At 42.1% G+C, this 13,368-nt stretch overlaps 1 protein-coding gene across 1 annotated transcript; it reads left to right on the top strand.

Annotated features, from left to right (window-relative positions):
- The first annotated feature begins 8,068 nt into the window (after positions 1 to 8,068).
- LOC124276998 lies at positions 8,069 to 13,368 on the top strand. The gene is made up of 3 exons (XM_046712652.1): positions 8,069 to 8,629; positions 11,140 to 11,230; positions 12,181 to 13,368. The coding sequence occupies exons 1-3, from the start codon at positions 8,069 to 8,071 to the stop codon at positions 12,366 to 12,368; spliced, it is 840 nt and encodes a 279-aa protein (XP_046568608.1). The 3' UTR covers positions 12,369 to 13,368.

The following is a 13,368-nucleotide window of genomic DNA, read 5'->3' as shown; positions in this document are numbered from 1 at the left end:
TCATAAGAGGCGACTAACGGGATCAGGTGGTCAGGCTCGCTGACTTGGTTGTCACATGTCATCGTATCCCAGTTGCGTAGATCGATGCTCATGCTGTTGATCACTGGATAGTCTGGTCCAGATTTGATTATTTACTGACTGCCTCCATATAGCTGGAATATTGCTGAGTGTGGCGTAAAACTAATCTCACTCACTCACTAAATATTGTCTTCTGCTAAATCTTGATTAACGCTCATGTACAGGACTTTATCATGGTGGTTACAATTAGAGAATTCATTAATTGTGTTTTGAGTTACAGTAATTGCTATCGGTAAATCTTGTGAGGTAAATATTAAATTACAGGAAAATTAGAAAATGTGAGAAGACCTTTCTCTGTATTTACAATTTGTGAAATAATATACAATGCTTTCATCAAAATGTAGCGACTAGCTGTCTTATCTTTTCTGTCTCAACCTTTGCTTTCATGGTTGACAACTTTTCTTTGATAATGTGCATTTTTATGAAACATTCAATTATTTTCATGAAACATTCAAATATGAAACATCATGAAACATTCAAATATTATACATAAACTATAGGGCTAGAAATAACAGTCCAGAAAAATCATGTGCACTAGTTCAAACACATTATTTCTTTCACCAGTGAATTGTTTACTTCATCTGGACAGCATTATTAAAATCACTCAAATTTATTGTGACTTAAGGCCAGAATGACATCACACTATTCATATGTTCTGTTTGAGAAATAAGTGTCTGTAAGCATGGAAAGTGATGATACGCCAATATGTTGTATGTTGTGAGCATGGCACCATTAAATGGTTATCTGGGCATCATTTCATCATCTTAAAGTCACATAATACACATACATTCTGGGTATGTTACAGCCACTGTCAGACAGTTGTAAACAAAAGACAAGCATGTATCATTCTAAATTTTTAGGCATAGTTATACTATAGTACTGTCGGAAACTTATCTCTACAATTTATTTAGTTGATATGTGAAAGTGTGAAATATCTGTTAATCTAAGTTCGGCCTAACTACAGTCTCAGTGGTAGAGAGATAGGAAACGGAGAAAAAGGACTTTACTGAGGGGAAATTAGTGCAGAAATGAGCAATGCGGTTTTTTTCTAAGTCCAATAAGACTCATTTGGAACAGACCATGGGTTTATGCAAATTAGTGTGCGACAATACTGTATTACAAAGGACACTTTTTAAATGCCCAATTTGAAATTAGACGTAGATTCATTATAAGCGATAGCTGGCGTAAAAATAATAACTTTTATGCCAAAACTATTAAGGATGTAGCTACCATGCAGTCTCACTGTCACTATAAAATAAACAGATCTGAGGGTCGCCTCAAAAGCAAAACCCAAGGTCGGGCTTGGGGATAGAGATATCAGCTAAGATAAGATAATCATTTAGGGCAATTATACTGGGGAGGTACACGGCACGTCATAACAATTTACAAATAATATCCAGTCCTGTCGATCTTGGTGGTCATGCCACCTATATACTCACGATCGCGTTTCTATGGTTTTCGGGTATCATACTCTCTTACATATCTCAACATAAACTTTTATGAAAAGAAAGACCGTAAGATGTTAATCAGTAGATGAGACATAGTCAACACACATGAAAAAGCACAAAATATCTTTGAGATGACCCCTTGTGCCTGTAGGCAGCCCCTGTATTTTTCCTTATCCTGACTCATGCTCTTTGCTTGTCTTCTTCTTCTTGCTAACATAGTGGAACACTTGTATCTCCTTAATTGAAGCCCCTTCAATGTAAAATCACTAATTGGTACTCACCAAGAGTTGCCTCCCTTGCCCTTTATGCTGAACAGGTGTCGCCACCCTCTGGCCCTCATGCTTCACTCTCTCCTTCTTCTTCCAGTGAGCAGGATGTGAGAGCCTGTGTCTCCTTACACACTATATCCTTTGGTTTTCTTAGTTAGTTACCTCTTATAGGTTACTATAGAGGTATAGCTAGTATCCTTCATTAATTTGTATTGATAATTAATCGTATTTCTACCGTTTATTCACGGAGTTCGCGGATTGTTCAGCTAGTATTACGCTGATGAAAATCTGTACTATTTGTAGATTACGCTTTTCTGTTGCTGACCCGCATGTATTATGCCCTAGTTGTTCTACGCCTTGTGCGCTTGATTCACGCTGCAGTTACTGCATTAATCTATCTAATTCTGCTTTTAATAAATATCATCTTTAAGCCTTGAGACGCACTCGCAGATAGGTCACGCAAACAAGGGTTAGACATGGCCGATACATCGGATTCCCCATCCAGTCAGCTGCTGTCGATCGACCCTCCCGCCTGGTGTTCCGCTGAGACCCCTTCGAGGAGGGGCGGGATGCAGTCCGCCGCCTCCAAGAAGCGCCCTGCCTCCCCAGACGCCCCGCCATCGCAGCCAAAGTCCAAGAGGGCCTCGACGCCTTCTCAACGCAGACTTCGTACTCCCCAGGGCAGCGCCTACCTCCAAGGGAAAGCCCACGGTCGCCAAGAACTTTCTCAGCCGAGATCGCTCCAGCCGCCGAACTGGGCCTCTACGATGATCAGCCGATCATCATCCCTGACGCACGCCACAAGAAGCGGCCGTTGACAGCTACAGTGACATCAGCAGAGATCGCCATGCAGCCTGATGTCTCTACACTGATGTCAGACGACTCCCCTGAGGGCCCAGCCGCTAACATCGCAGAGAGGGCACCGACTACTTCGTCGCAGACCATCCCAGATGAGCTGTTGCGGCAGATCATGACCATGATGGAGGGCCACTACAGACGGGAGAAGCAGCCAGCCCAGGGCCTGAGCAACGCAGACGAGACGACACCCCAGAGGCACCCCCGCCAGCGTAGCAGCCACGACGAAGCCACCTTCGAAGGAAGTCGCAGACCACCTCGACGGCGGACCCAGATGTACAGCCTTCGCTGGCGGCGGAGAGATCATCACCTTCCTCGGCCTCATCCTTAGATGCGACTCAGACCACCAGACCTCACGGAAGCCGCCACGGAGGTCAAGTCGCCGCTCCCAGGTCCGACGCAGAGGAAGCTTCACGGGATGGACGGCCTTCACGGCGACACCTGACCCCAGATCGCCATCGCCCAGAAGGACATCGAGGGACTACACAAGAGCTTCGCTGGCTATCAACATTCTCCTCACAGGTCTCCTAGAAGGTCATCCCATAGACGAGATCACCAAGACGATCTCCTCGCCGCTCACCACGCCGATCTCCTCGTACATCACCACGCCGATCACCTCGCAGGTCACCACACAAGTCTGCACACAGGTCTACAGTCAGGTCTCCCCAAGCCACCACCCGACATAGAGATAGCAGCACACAGTCCACCATCAGAAGAGCATCAACCTCTCATCACCGATGCTGGGACAGAAGATGATGGAGGCATCATTTTCTCAGACGCTGAGATACGATATTGATGGTAAACAACCTAGATCTCTTCACCGGCCCAAGAGTGGCAACTCGGCGCAGACATACCTGATGAAGGAAGACGATGCAGACGCCGGCCACCCTACCTCCGACGACCCGATTGCCGCGTGCCACAGAATCTAGATACAGCCTTCCATAAAGCCACGAAAAGTTCAGACACCACATCTGCCGAACTTTCACGCCAAGAAGTTCTCAACGCACAACATGGACCCTTCCTCAAGGCACAAGACATCGATGACAACTACAAGCTGATCAGCCATGTCAAGAACAAGAACTACAAGATTGACGATCGCAAGTTGGTGCAGATAGAAACCATGACGAGACGCATGTTTTTGGCCTAAATAGATCTAGAACGATCAATGAGACACTTATCACCAGATTTCGTAATACACCTCTGAAGATGATAGGATGATCTACTCGGCCCTACTGATGCAAAAAAAGAAGGACCAGCAGTTCCTAACAGATCATCTCACATCTGTCTCAGCAGCGCTGACCTTAGCTCGTCGCCAAGGCCTCCTCGCTCCCTGCAGCTGGGGTGAGAACTTTACAGCTCCACTCTATACAGCCCCGGGTCTTCCCCATCCATCTTTGACGGAGGAATAGACAAAGTCTCCAAGGAAGTCACTAAGGATTCCAGAGAAGTCCTTATGATTAAGTCGATGGACACGCTTAGCCAGCGCCATCAGGCAGACTTCACAAAGATACTCAGGGAGATCTAAATTCACTGGACTACAGAGAGCACGGGATAGGAAGATAGCCAGCCCAGGGGAAAAGATTCTTTTCACCCATATGGCAACTATAGAGGAGGGTCAGGAAGAGGCAGGACACCCAGAGGTTCCCGCAACTATAAACGCTGAAAGACAGGTTCGAACGACTGGAGTCTTCCACCCCCAGCCGTTCCAGTACAACCGTCACAAGTGGGTGGACGCCCAACTACACTGGGAGAACTGGGGAATGTTACAAGACCCTTATGTCTCCAACATTCTTCAACACGGATTTCAGATCCCACTACAGGCCACGCCCGCTGACAGTCAACCCTCACAAGTTCGACTTTACAGGCACAACAACTACCAAAGTTAAGAGAGGCTGTTACATCACTCCTAACCAAGCAGGCCATAGAAGTACTAGATCAAGTAAACATCGAACCAGGCTTCTACTCCCCAGTTTTCCTAGTACCCAAGAAAAACTCCAAGGAGAAATACAGACTCATTTACAACATGAGCTTTTTCAACAGGAATTATCTACGCAAACCACCAAAGTTTCGCATGATACATCTTCCTCAGTTACGGCAGTTGATTCGCCCCATGGATTACATGGCCAGTATAGATCTGCAAGACGCATATCTACACATCCCGATACATCCCGAATCCAGGAAATACCTACGATTTACACTAGACGGGCTACATTACCAATGGAAAGTACTCCCATTCGGAATATCATCAGCCCCCTGGCTATTCACGAGGATAACGAAACCTATTGTCACCTATCTACATCGCCTAGGGCTACGAGTGCTCTCTACCTCGACGACGGGATACAAGTAGATCAAGATCCACAGCGTCTCAAACTACAGTTAAACTACATCATAAAGCTACTAACACAGCTAGGATGGTTAGTAAACTTACTCAAGTCGGACCTAGTACCATCGCAAGATCTGCAGTTCCTAGGCATTCGATTTATCACTTAATCTCTCAACCGTATCGTCGTATTCAGAAGACCGCTGGCTCAAGATCCAACAGACCATTCCGCCAGTTTCTACTCTCTCCGCTACCACTCACGACATTGGCAGAGCCTGTTGGGTCTCCTCACATCAGCCCAAGACATGACAGTCAGAGGCAGATTACAGTTACGTCCCGCTACAGGTCTTCATCAATGCACATCTCGACGACCTACAACCATTCAGTCTACCAAAACATCTCAGACCTCATCTACTATGGTGGACCAGGAGGTCGAATGTCTCTGGAAGGTATTTGTTTAGCAGAGCAGGAATTCAAAACCCATCTATATGTAGACGCTGCCGCCCAAGGTTGGGGAGCTCATCTCGCCAACCGGACGGCATCAGGGTTATGGAATCAGCAAGAAAGCAAGCTCCATATAAACATGTTAGAGATGAAAGCTGTAATCAACGCCATACTTCATTGGAGCACCATTCTACAGAATGCGACCTAATGATTCATACCGACAACTCGACAGTGGCGCTTCTATGTGAACAAACAAGGCTCAACGAGATCACTGAACCTATTGACTTTAAGCTTTCAACTGTTCGATCTAATCCACGATCTCAACCTACATGTCAGAGCATGTCACATTCCCGAGCCAAGAATGTACTAGCAGACGACTCTCTCGCCACATCAACCGCCACCGACAGAATGGATGCTCAATACAGAAATCTTTGCACAGATAATCAAGCAAATAGGAGCCGCTAGTAGATCTATTCGCCACACGCTTCAACAATCAGCTACCGACATTCGTGGTCACCAGTCCCAGACCCACAAGCATGGGCAACGGACGCTAAGCATATCCTGGAAGGCCTCACGCGCATCGCGCTTCCGCCGCCAGCAATAATACCTCAAGTGTTACAGAAAATCAGACAAACACAGAGCCTCCAACTCACTTTGTCGCTACTCTACTGGCCAGCCAGAACGTGGTTTCCCATTCTAATTCAAGAAATCGGTCAACCGACACTAGAGCTACCCAAGCCAAATCTATTAGTACATCCACACACCAAACAGGTGCACGGAAGCCCAGAAGTATTCCAACTTCACGTATGGACTGTATTAAAATGTGTTTAAACAAGAGAGGATATTCTACCAGGGCGCAAAAGCGTCACGCTTTGCCTTACGCAATTCTACACGAACTTGTACCTACGACAAGTGGCACAGTTTCAAAATTACGCAGCAAATAAGGGATTTACAGCGAGAGATGCTACTCATCCACAAGTGGCAGATTATTTGTGTTACTTACGCAAAACAAACATTTAAAAGGCTCGACATTGTCAACATATCTTGCCGCTTTAGTTCTGTGGATTACTATGAGAACGGGTGTCAAATTGACTAAGACTCCAGAGTTACTGGCCTTACTACGGCTTTCCGATTGAGGACCAAAAGCGAAGTTCCACTTCCAGCTTGGGATCTGAATATAGTGCTACAACACCTCACAAGTGAGGCTTATGAACCGCTGGAATCGACAACCTTTGAATTTCTCTCACAGAAAACGCTTTTCCTGTTATCTCTAGCCACGCAGCCAGGATGTCAGAAATTCACGCACTAGATTATGAGAGGATACAGTTTGATGACAATCAAAACACAGCACACCTGGGATTAAGATGGGATTTCATCGCCAAAAATCAACTACCAGGTCAACCAGACAGGTTATTCCATATCCCTGCACTATCCTCGATTCTCGATCTCAAGATACACTGGACTTATCTCTATGCCCAGTCAGAGCTCTCAAAATCTATTTACGACGCTCCAAAACAAGGCTAAGATTTCTCAAACGATTATTCATCCCCTTATCGGCAACAACTCAGACAGAAGTCTCTCGCACTCACCATATCTATATGGATAAGAACTGTCATACTTCTCACCTACAAGGCAGCAGGCCTGACCCTCCAACAGCATCAAATCCCCATGAGATCAGGGCATTGGCTTCCACTCTCACTCCTACACGGTAACTGTTCATTGAATACAATTATGGAAGGATGCTTTTGGAAATCTAACATGGTGTTTGCTAATCACTATCTGAGAGATATCACCACCGAGGACGCCTCAGGTATTCACCATTTCGTCCCTTGGTCCTCGCGACAGCAGTTGACAGTCCCTCGTGAACGCTAACACATAGTCTTACGAGATTAATATGCATAATTGATACATGCATTATCTAGCTTATAACTCTACGGAGTTCTAGGGCTATGTATATACTTAGCTTAGGTCTACTCAGCCTTAAGCTTTTACTGATGATTATGTTCAGTTGTATAGCTTCTCTATCAGAGTCGCTTTTATATCTTTATTTGATAATATCATAGTATATTATTATTGTAATACCCCAGTATGGCAATATATAAACCTATGGCTTATAATAGAGGAAATATCCTAAGTCTATGCCTTTATGAAGTTCCCAAGTAGTGGTTATTACAGTTATATCTATATAAATCACTAATTTTATAAATCCAAAGTATTCTGTTTTTCCCACCTCCGCTTCCTCGTGAGGATTCTACAAGTAAGAGAGCATGAGTCAGGATAAGGAAAAATATGTAATTTTTAGAGTAAAATTGATATTTTATACTTATCCTGACTCATGAGGTAAGCCCTCCCATCCTCCCCACATAACACTTTGGATTTCCTGTAAATTCAAGTGTTGGGCTCAAGAAAATCAGGAGAGAGTGAAGCATGAGGCCAGAGGGTGGCGACACCTGTTCCCGCCAAGAAAGGGCAAGGGAGGCAACTCTTGGTGAGTACCAATTAGTGATTTTACATTGAAGGGAGCTTCAATTAAGGAGATACAAGTGTTCCACTATGTTCGCAAGAAGAAGACAAGCAAAAGAGCATGAGTCAGGATAAGTATAAAATATCAATTTTACTCTAAAAATTTTATTGTGAGGTAAGGAATTATGATTATGATTATTTTTTTTTCTATTGTAGCCACAGAACCATCAGACACAAGACATGATAGGACTCGAAGGTTCCAAAATCAACTGGCTTCCTTACCTGTCAACACTGAAGTGGTCACAAGTTTGACATCGTTTTACAATGTAAACAACTTTATTGCTATTCATGCAGTATGTGGAAATCCACATGGGGAAGATTTGACAGGAACAACAGATGATGATGATGATGATAATGATGATGATGACTTTAACAGTGACCCGAATTATGGATTCAGTGACTTAGCTTCCCAGGAACATGGAAGTTATAACAGTGGTCCCTCAAGTGACATCAGATTGAATGACAATCTGGACTTGTCACAACTGGATGCTGGTGATGGAGTGATGGGATGCATGGGTGCAGGGAGGGGATGCACGGGTGCAGAGTTGTGCACTTCTGGGAGATACAACCAAGGTCCAAGCAGCTTGCCTGAGGGTGCGGAGTACTGTATGACCGGTGAAGCAAATGAACAGACAGGATTGAAGACAGCAGCTCCATCACGTTTAGCTGAAGAACATCGGGAGGCACAGCAGGTTAGTTTGTATTTGTGTGGTGTTGTGTTTAATGTCATTGTCAGCAGTATAATGTGTTTGTGTGGTGTTGTGTTTGATGTCATTGTCAGCAGTATAATGTGTTTGTGTGATGTTGTGTTTAATGTCATTGTCAGCAGTATAATGTGTTTGTGTGATGTTGTGTTTAATGCCATTGTCAGCAGTATAATGTGTTTGTGTGATGTTGTGTTTAATGTCATTGTCAGCAGTATAATGTGTTTGTGTGGTGTTGTGTTTAATGTCATTGTCAGCAGTATAATGTGTTTGTGTGATGTTGTGTTTAATGCCATTGTCAGCAGTATAATGTGTTTGTGTGGTGTTGTGTTTAATGTCATTGTCAGCAGTATAATGTGTTTGTGTGGTGTTGTGTTTAATGTCATTGTCAGCAGTATAATGTGTTTGTGTGGTGTTGTGTTTAAGGCCATTGTCAGCAGTATAATGTGTTTGTGTGGTGTTGTGTTTAATGTCATTGTCAGCAGTATAATGTGTTTGTGTGGTGTTGTGTTTAATGTCATTGTCAGCAGTATAATGTGTTTGTGTGGTGTTGTGTTTAATGTCATTGTCAGCAGTATAATGTGTTTGTGTGGTGTTGTGTTTAATGTCATTGTCAGCAGTATAATGTGTTTTGTGTGGTGTTGTGTTTAATGTCATTGTTAGCAGTATAATGTGTTTGTGTGGTGTTGTGTTGTTTAATGTCATTGTCAGCAGTATAATGTGTTTGTGTGGTGTTGTTTAATGTCATTGTTAGCAGTATAATGTGTTTGTGTGGTGTTGTGTTTAATGTCATTGTCAGCAGTATAATGTGTTTGTGTGGTGTTGTGTTTAATGTAATTGTCAGCAGTATAATGTGTTTGTGTGGTGTTGTGTTTAATGTCATTGTCAGCAGTGTTGTGTTTAATGTCATTGTCAGCAGTATAATGTGTTTGTGTGGTGTTGTGTTTAATGTCATTGTTAGCAGTATAATGTGTTTGTGTGGTGTTGTGTTTAATGTCATTGTTAGCAGTATAATGTGTTTGTGTGGTGTTGTGTTTAATGTAATTGACAGCAGTATAATGTGTTTGTGTGGTGTTGTGTTGTTTAATGTCTTTGTCAGCAGTATAATGTGTTTGTGTGGTGTTGTGTTAAATGCCATTGACAGCAGTATAATGTATTTGTGAGGTGGTGTGTTAAATGTCATTGTCAGCAGTATAATGTGTTTGTGTGATGTTGTGTTTAATGTCATTGTTAGCAGTATAATGTGTTTGTGTGGTGTTGTGTTTAATGTCATTGACAGCAGTATAATGTGTTTGTGTGGTGTTGTGTTGTTTAATGTCTTTGTCAGCAATATAATGTGTTTGTGTGGTGTTGTGTTAAATGCCATTGACAGCAGTATAATGTATTTGTGAGGTGGTGTGTTAAATGTCATTGACAGCAGTATAATGTGTTTGTGTGATGTTGTATTTAATGTCATTGACAGCAGTATAATGTGTTTGTGTGGTGTGGTGTTGTTTTATGTCATTGTCAGTAGTATAATGTGTTTGTGTGGTGTTGTGTTGTTTAATGTCATTGACAGCAGTATAATGTGTTTGTGTGGTGTTTTGTTGTTTAATGTCTTTGTCAGCAGTATAATGTGTTTGTGTGGTGTTGTGTTAAATGCCATTGACAGCAGTATAATGTATTTGTGAGGTGGTGTGTTAAATGTCATTGACAGCAGTATAATGTATTTGTGAGGTGGTGTGTTAAATGTCATTGACAGCAGTATAATGTGTTTGTGTGATGTTGTGTTTAATGTCATTGTTAGCAGTATAATGTGTTTGTGTGGTGTTGTGTTTAATGTCATTGACAGCAGTATAATGTGTTTGTGTGGTGTTGTGTTTAATGTCATTGTCAGCAGTATAATGTGTTTGTGTGGTGTTGTGTTTAATGTCATTGACAGCAGTATAATGTGTTTGTGTGGTGTTGTGTTTAATGTCATTGACAGCAGTATAATGTGTTTGTGTGATGTTGTGTTGTTTAATGTCATAGTCAGCAGTATTTGAGCTAATTTACTGCAGCTTTCTAAATATATCAAGCCTAGCAGAAACACTGCTGACTGAACAAATGCCTAACATGACTTAACTTGGTGGCATAAAATGACATGCGGTCGACAAAGCCACAAAGGCTGACCTCTCAATCAACTTCAGTGGGCTGTATTACCAACATCCTCCAACATGTAGAAACAATCAAAATGTTGTGTGGATATTTATAATGAACATGCTCTTTCGTCTTAATTTACAAATCTTTTCTTCACAAGATATCCTTCTTGATGAAAAGCAGATATAAGGGACTGTTCATAATTTATGGCAAGGGGGGGGAGGGATGATGATTTTTACGGAGAAGAATGTACAATGTGGATGACCCCCCTAAAATGTATGTACAATATAAGTAACATCCCCCTCTTAAAATCATCACCACCAACCCCCACCCCCACCATAAATTATAAACAGTCCCTAATTAGCTTGATTGTATTACAGCATCCTGCCTCAAACTGTGGCGAGTACTTTCCTCTTCAAACCAACTCGTCCGGCTACATAACAGAAGCAATCAGCGCTGCCAATCTAAGAGGTGAGGGCTCAGTGAGAGGTGAAAGAGTGAGTGAGTGAGTTGGCAATATCACGGCGGGAGGCACCAGAAATGGGCTTTTCACATCGTACCTATGTGGGGAGTAGAACAACAACCTAAAGATTTAGAAATATGAGCATGTTTTGAGAGTATTTATTGTGTAGTGGTGAAATGCATTCAAGAAAAACACACTTTGAGTCAATCAATCACAAATATTTTATAAGTAACAAAGTCAATGGTATTTTTATAATTAGGGCTCCTTGCCTCTAGGCAGGAGACCTATTGTAATCGTTCGGATTATTATTATTTTTATTATTCCACCGATCTTTTTACCAAACATAACTCCTAAACCAATGCTCCGAATCGCTTACCAAAAATCACACAGATGCGCACCGAGGTGTAGATATTCCCCTTAAAAATCTCTAGGCTCTTGGCCCAATAGCAAAAGGGAGATAATTCTTGACAGCAAATATCTCAAGAACTAATTGTTCCAACACTTCCAAAATTCTTGTACAGATGCACAATCAAATTCCCAACAATTTTGCCTTGACGGGTCAAGTCGCTAAAACGTACCGTTTGGCAGTTATTTTTGTTTTCAGTTTTTGGCCATGTTTTTTCAACAGTTTTCTGAGTAGTTTGCTCCCAAAATGTGCAAATTCGGCACAAATGGTAGATGGTGTCTCGGTGATTCCAGAACACTAATTGTTTTGACCATAGACCCAAGAACAACTGAGATACAGCCTTTTAAAGAGGGAACTATTTCTTCTCCGGAACTCCTTAAAAGGTACATGACCCGCGCGACCCCGGCTGTATTTGGGAGATCCGCTCGCCTATCAAAACACGTGTTCTGGCTCCGTTTTGGACGATGATATCTAGCCCTCAGGTACAATAGATAGAAAGTAAAGCCAAGGAGACCTCATTGTTGCCTGCAACTATATTTGTCTTTGTTTCAGATCAACAGAATAGGTTTCGTCCAATACTGGAGGCCTTTCTTGAAGCATTGCAAACTAACCGAAAAAATAACCAGCAGACAACAGGGCAACAGGTGGAAGACGAAGATGAGATTCCATCAACTGTGGCTACTGCGATCAGTCTCCAGCCCCACCCTGTAGTCATACCCCAGCATCTGCACTGGCTGTAGTAGTAGCAGCAGCGGGGAGCAACAGGGATGAAGAAGACGATGAAGTAGCTGGGAGTGATGAAGAGTTGGGACAAGATAGTACAGATAATTAAATGTATGTTGTTAAATATTGAAAACTGAGAGTCATATTGAACATGGTATAACAAAAAAATTCAAATGGTAATGAGTGAGTAAGTAAGTGATCGAGTGAGCGGTTTAGTTTTTTGCCACTTTTAGCAATATTCCAGCAATATCACTGCAAGGGGACACCAGATGTTAATGAATTGTGGTCTGTTTACCTGTATGACAACAATGTAAAGGTATGTTAAACCAGTTTCATTGTATTTTGCCCTGATAGCATAAGACTTCTATACAGGTATAGCTCAATTTTAGTCAGGATTACGAAGTTATTTATTCTGTGAGCATCATGCTTGTATTAAGTAATCAGTTTGTGTATCATCTAATAACCGGGATATCTGTCTTAAGTCAACCAGCATAGTTACAGCAAGCAATTATATCTAAATTCTATCATAGTAGGAAATAATTGTATTTCATGATTTTGTTGGTTTAGTAGATTAGGAGTTCCATGTTGTTAAAGACAACCGAAGAGGACTAAATAAAGTCCAATCAGTAGGACTGCACGGTAACCATTATGGCAACATACCTGTGACTTTCAAATGATATGTCTTGCAATATGTTTTCTGAGAACCAATATTTTGGGTAAAAATACATATGAAGTTATTATCTCTAAAGTTTAAATTACAATCTACACAGACTTTCGTTCACAAAGGATGCTTTCCTTTGTAATTCGTTGACAATATGACATACCTTAATGCTATAAATTGTATAAAAATGAAAATAGAATCCTTAACGATCCAACTGATCAGAACATGTTATTATAGCATCTGCATGTACAATCACTGTCGCTCACTGTCAAACACTTCAGCTCCCAATATATCGCGATACATATCGCAATGCTGGGTACCTGAATTGCAATAGATCACAATATTTACTAATCATG

Source organism: Haliotis rubra, unplaced genomic scaffold (assembly GCF_003918875.1).
Source record: "Haliotis rubra isolate DU_JTF1 unplaced genomic scaffold, ASM391887v1 Scf2162, whole genome shotgun sequence".
NCBI classification, from domain to species: domain Eukaryota; kingdom Metazoa; phylum Mollusca; class Gastropoda; order Lepetellida; family Haliotidae; genus Haliotis; species Haliotis rubra.
This window is presented reverse-complemented; position numbering and strand designations above follow the sequence as displayed.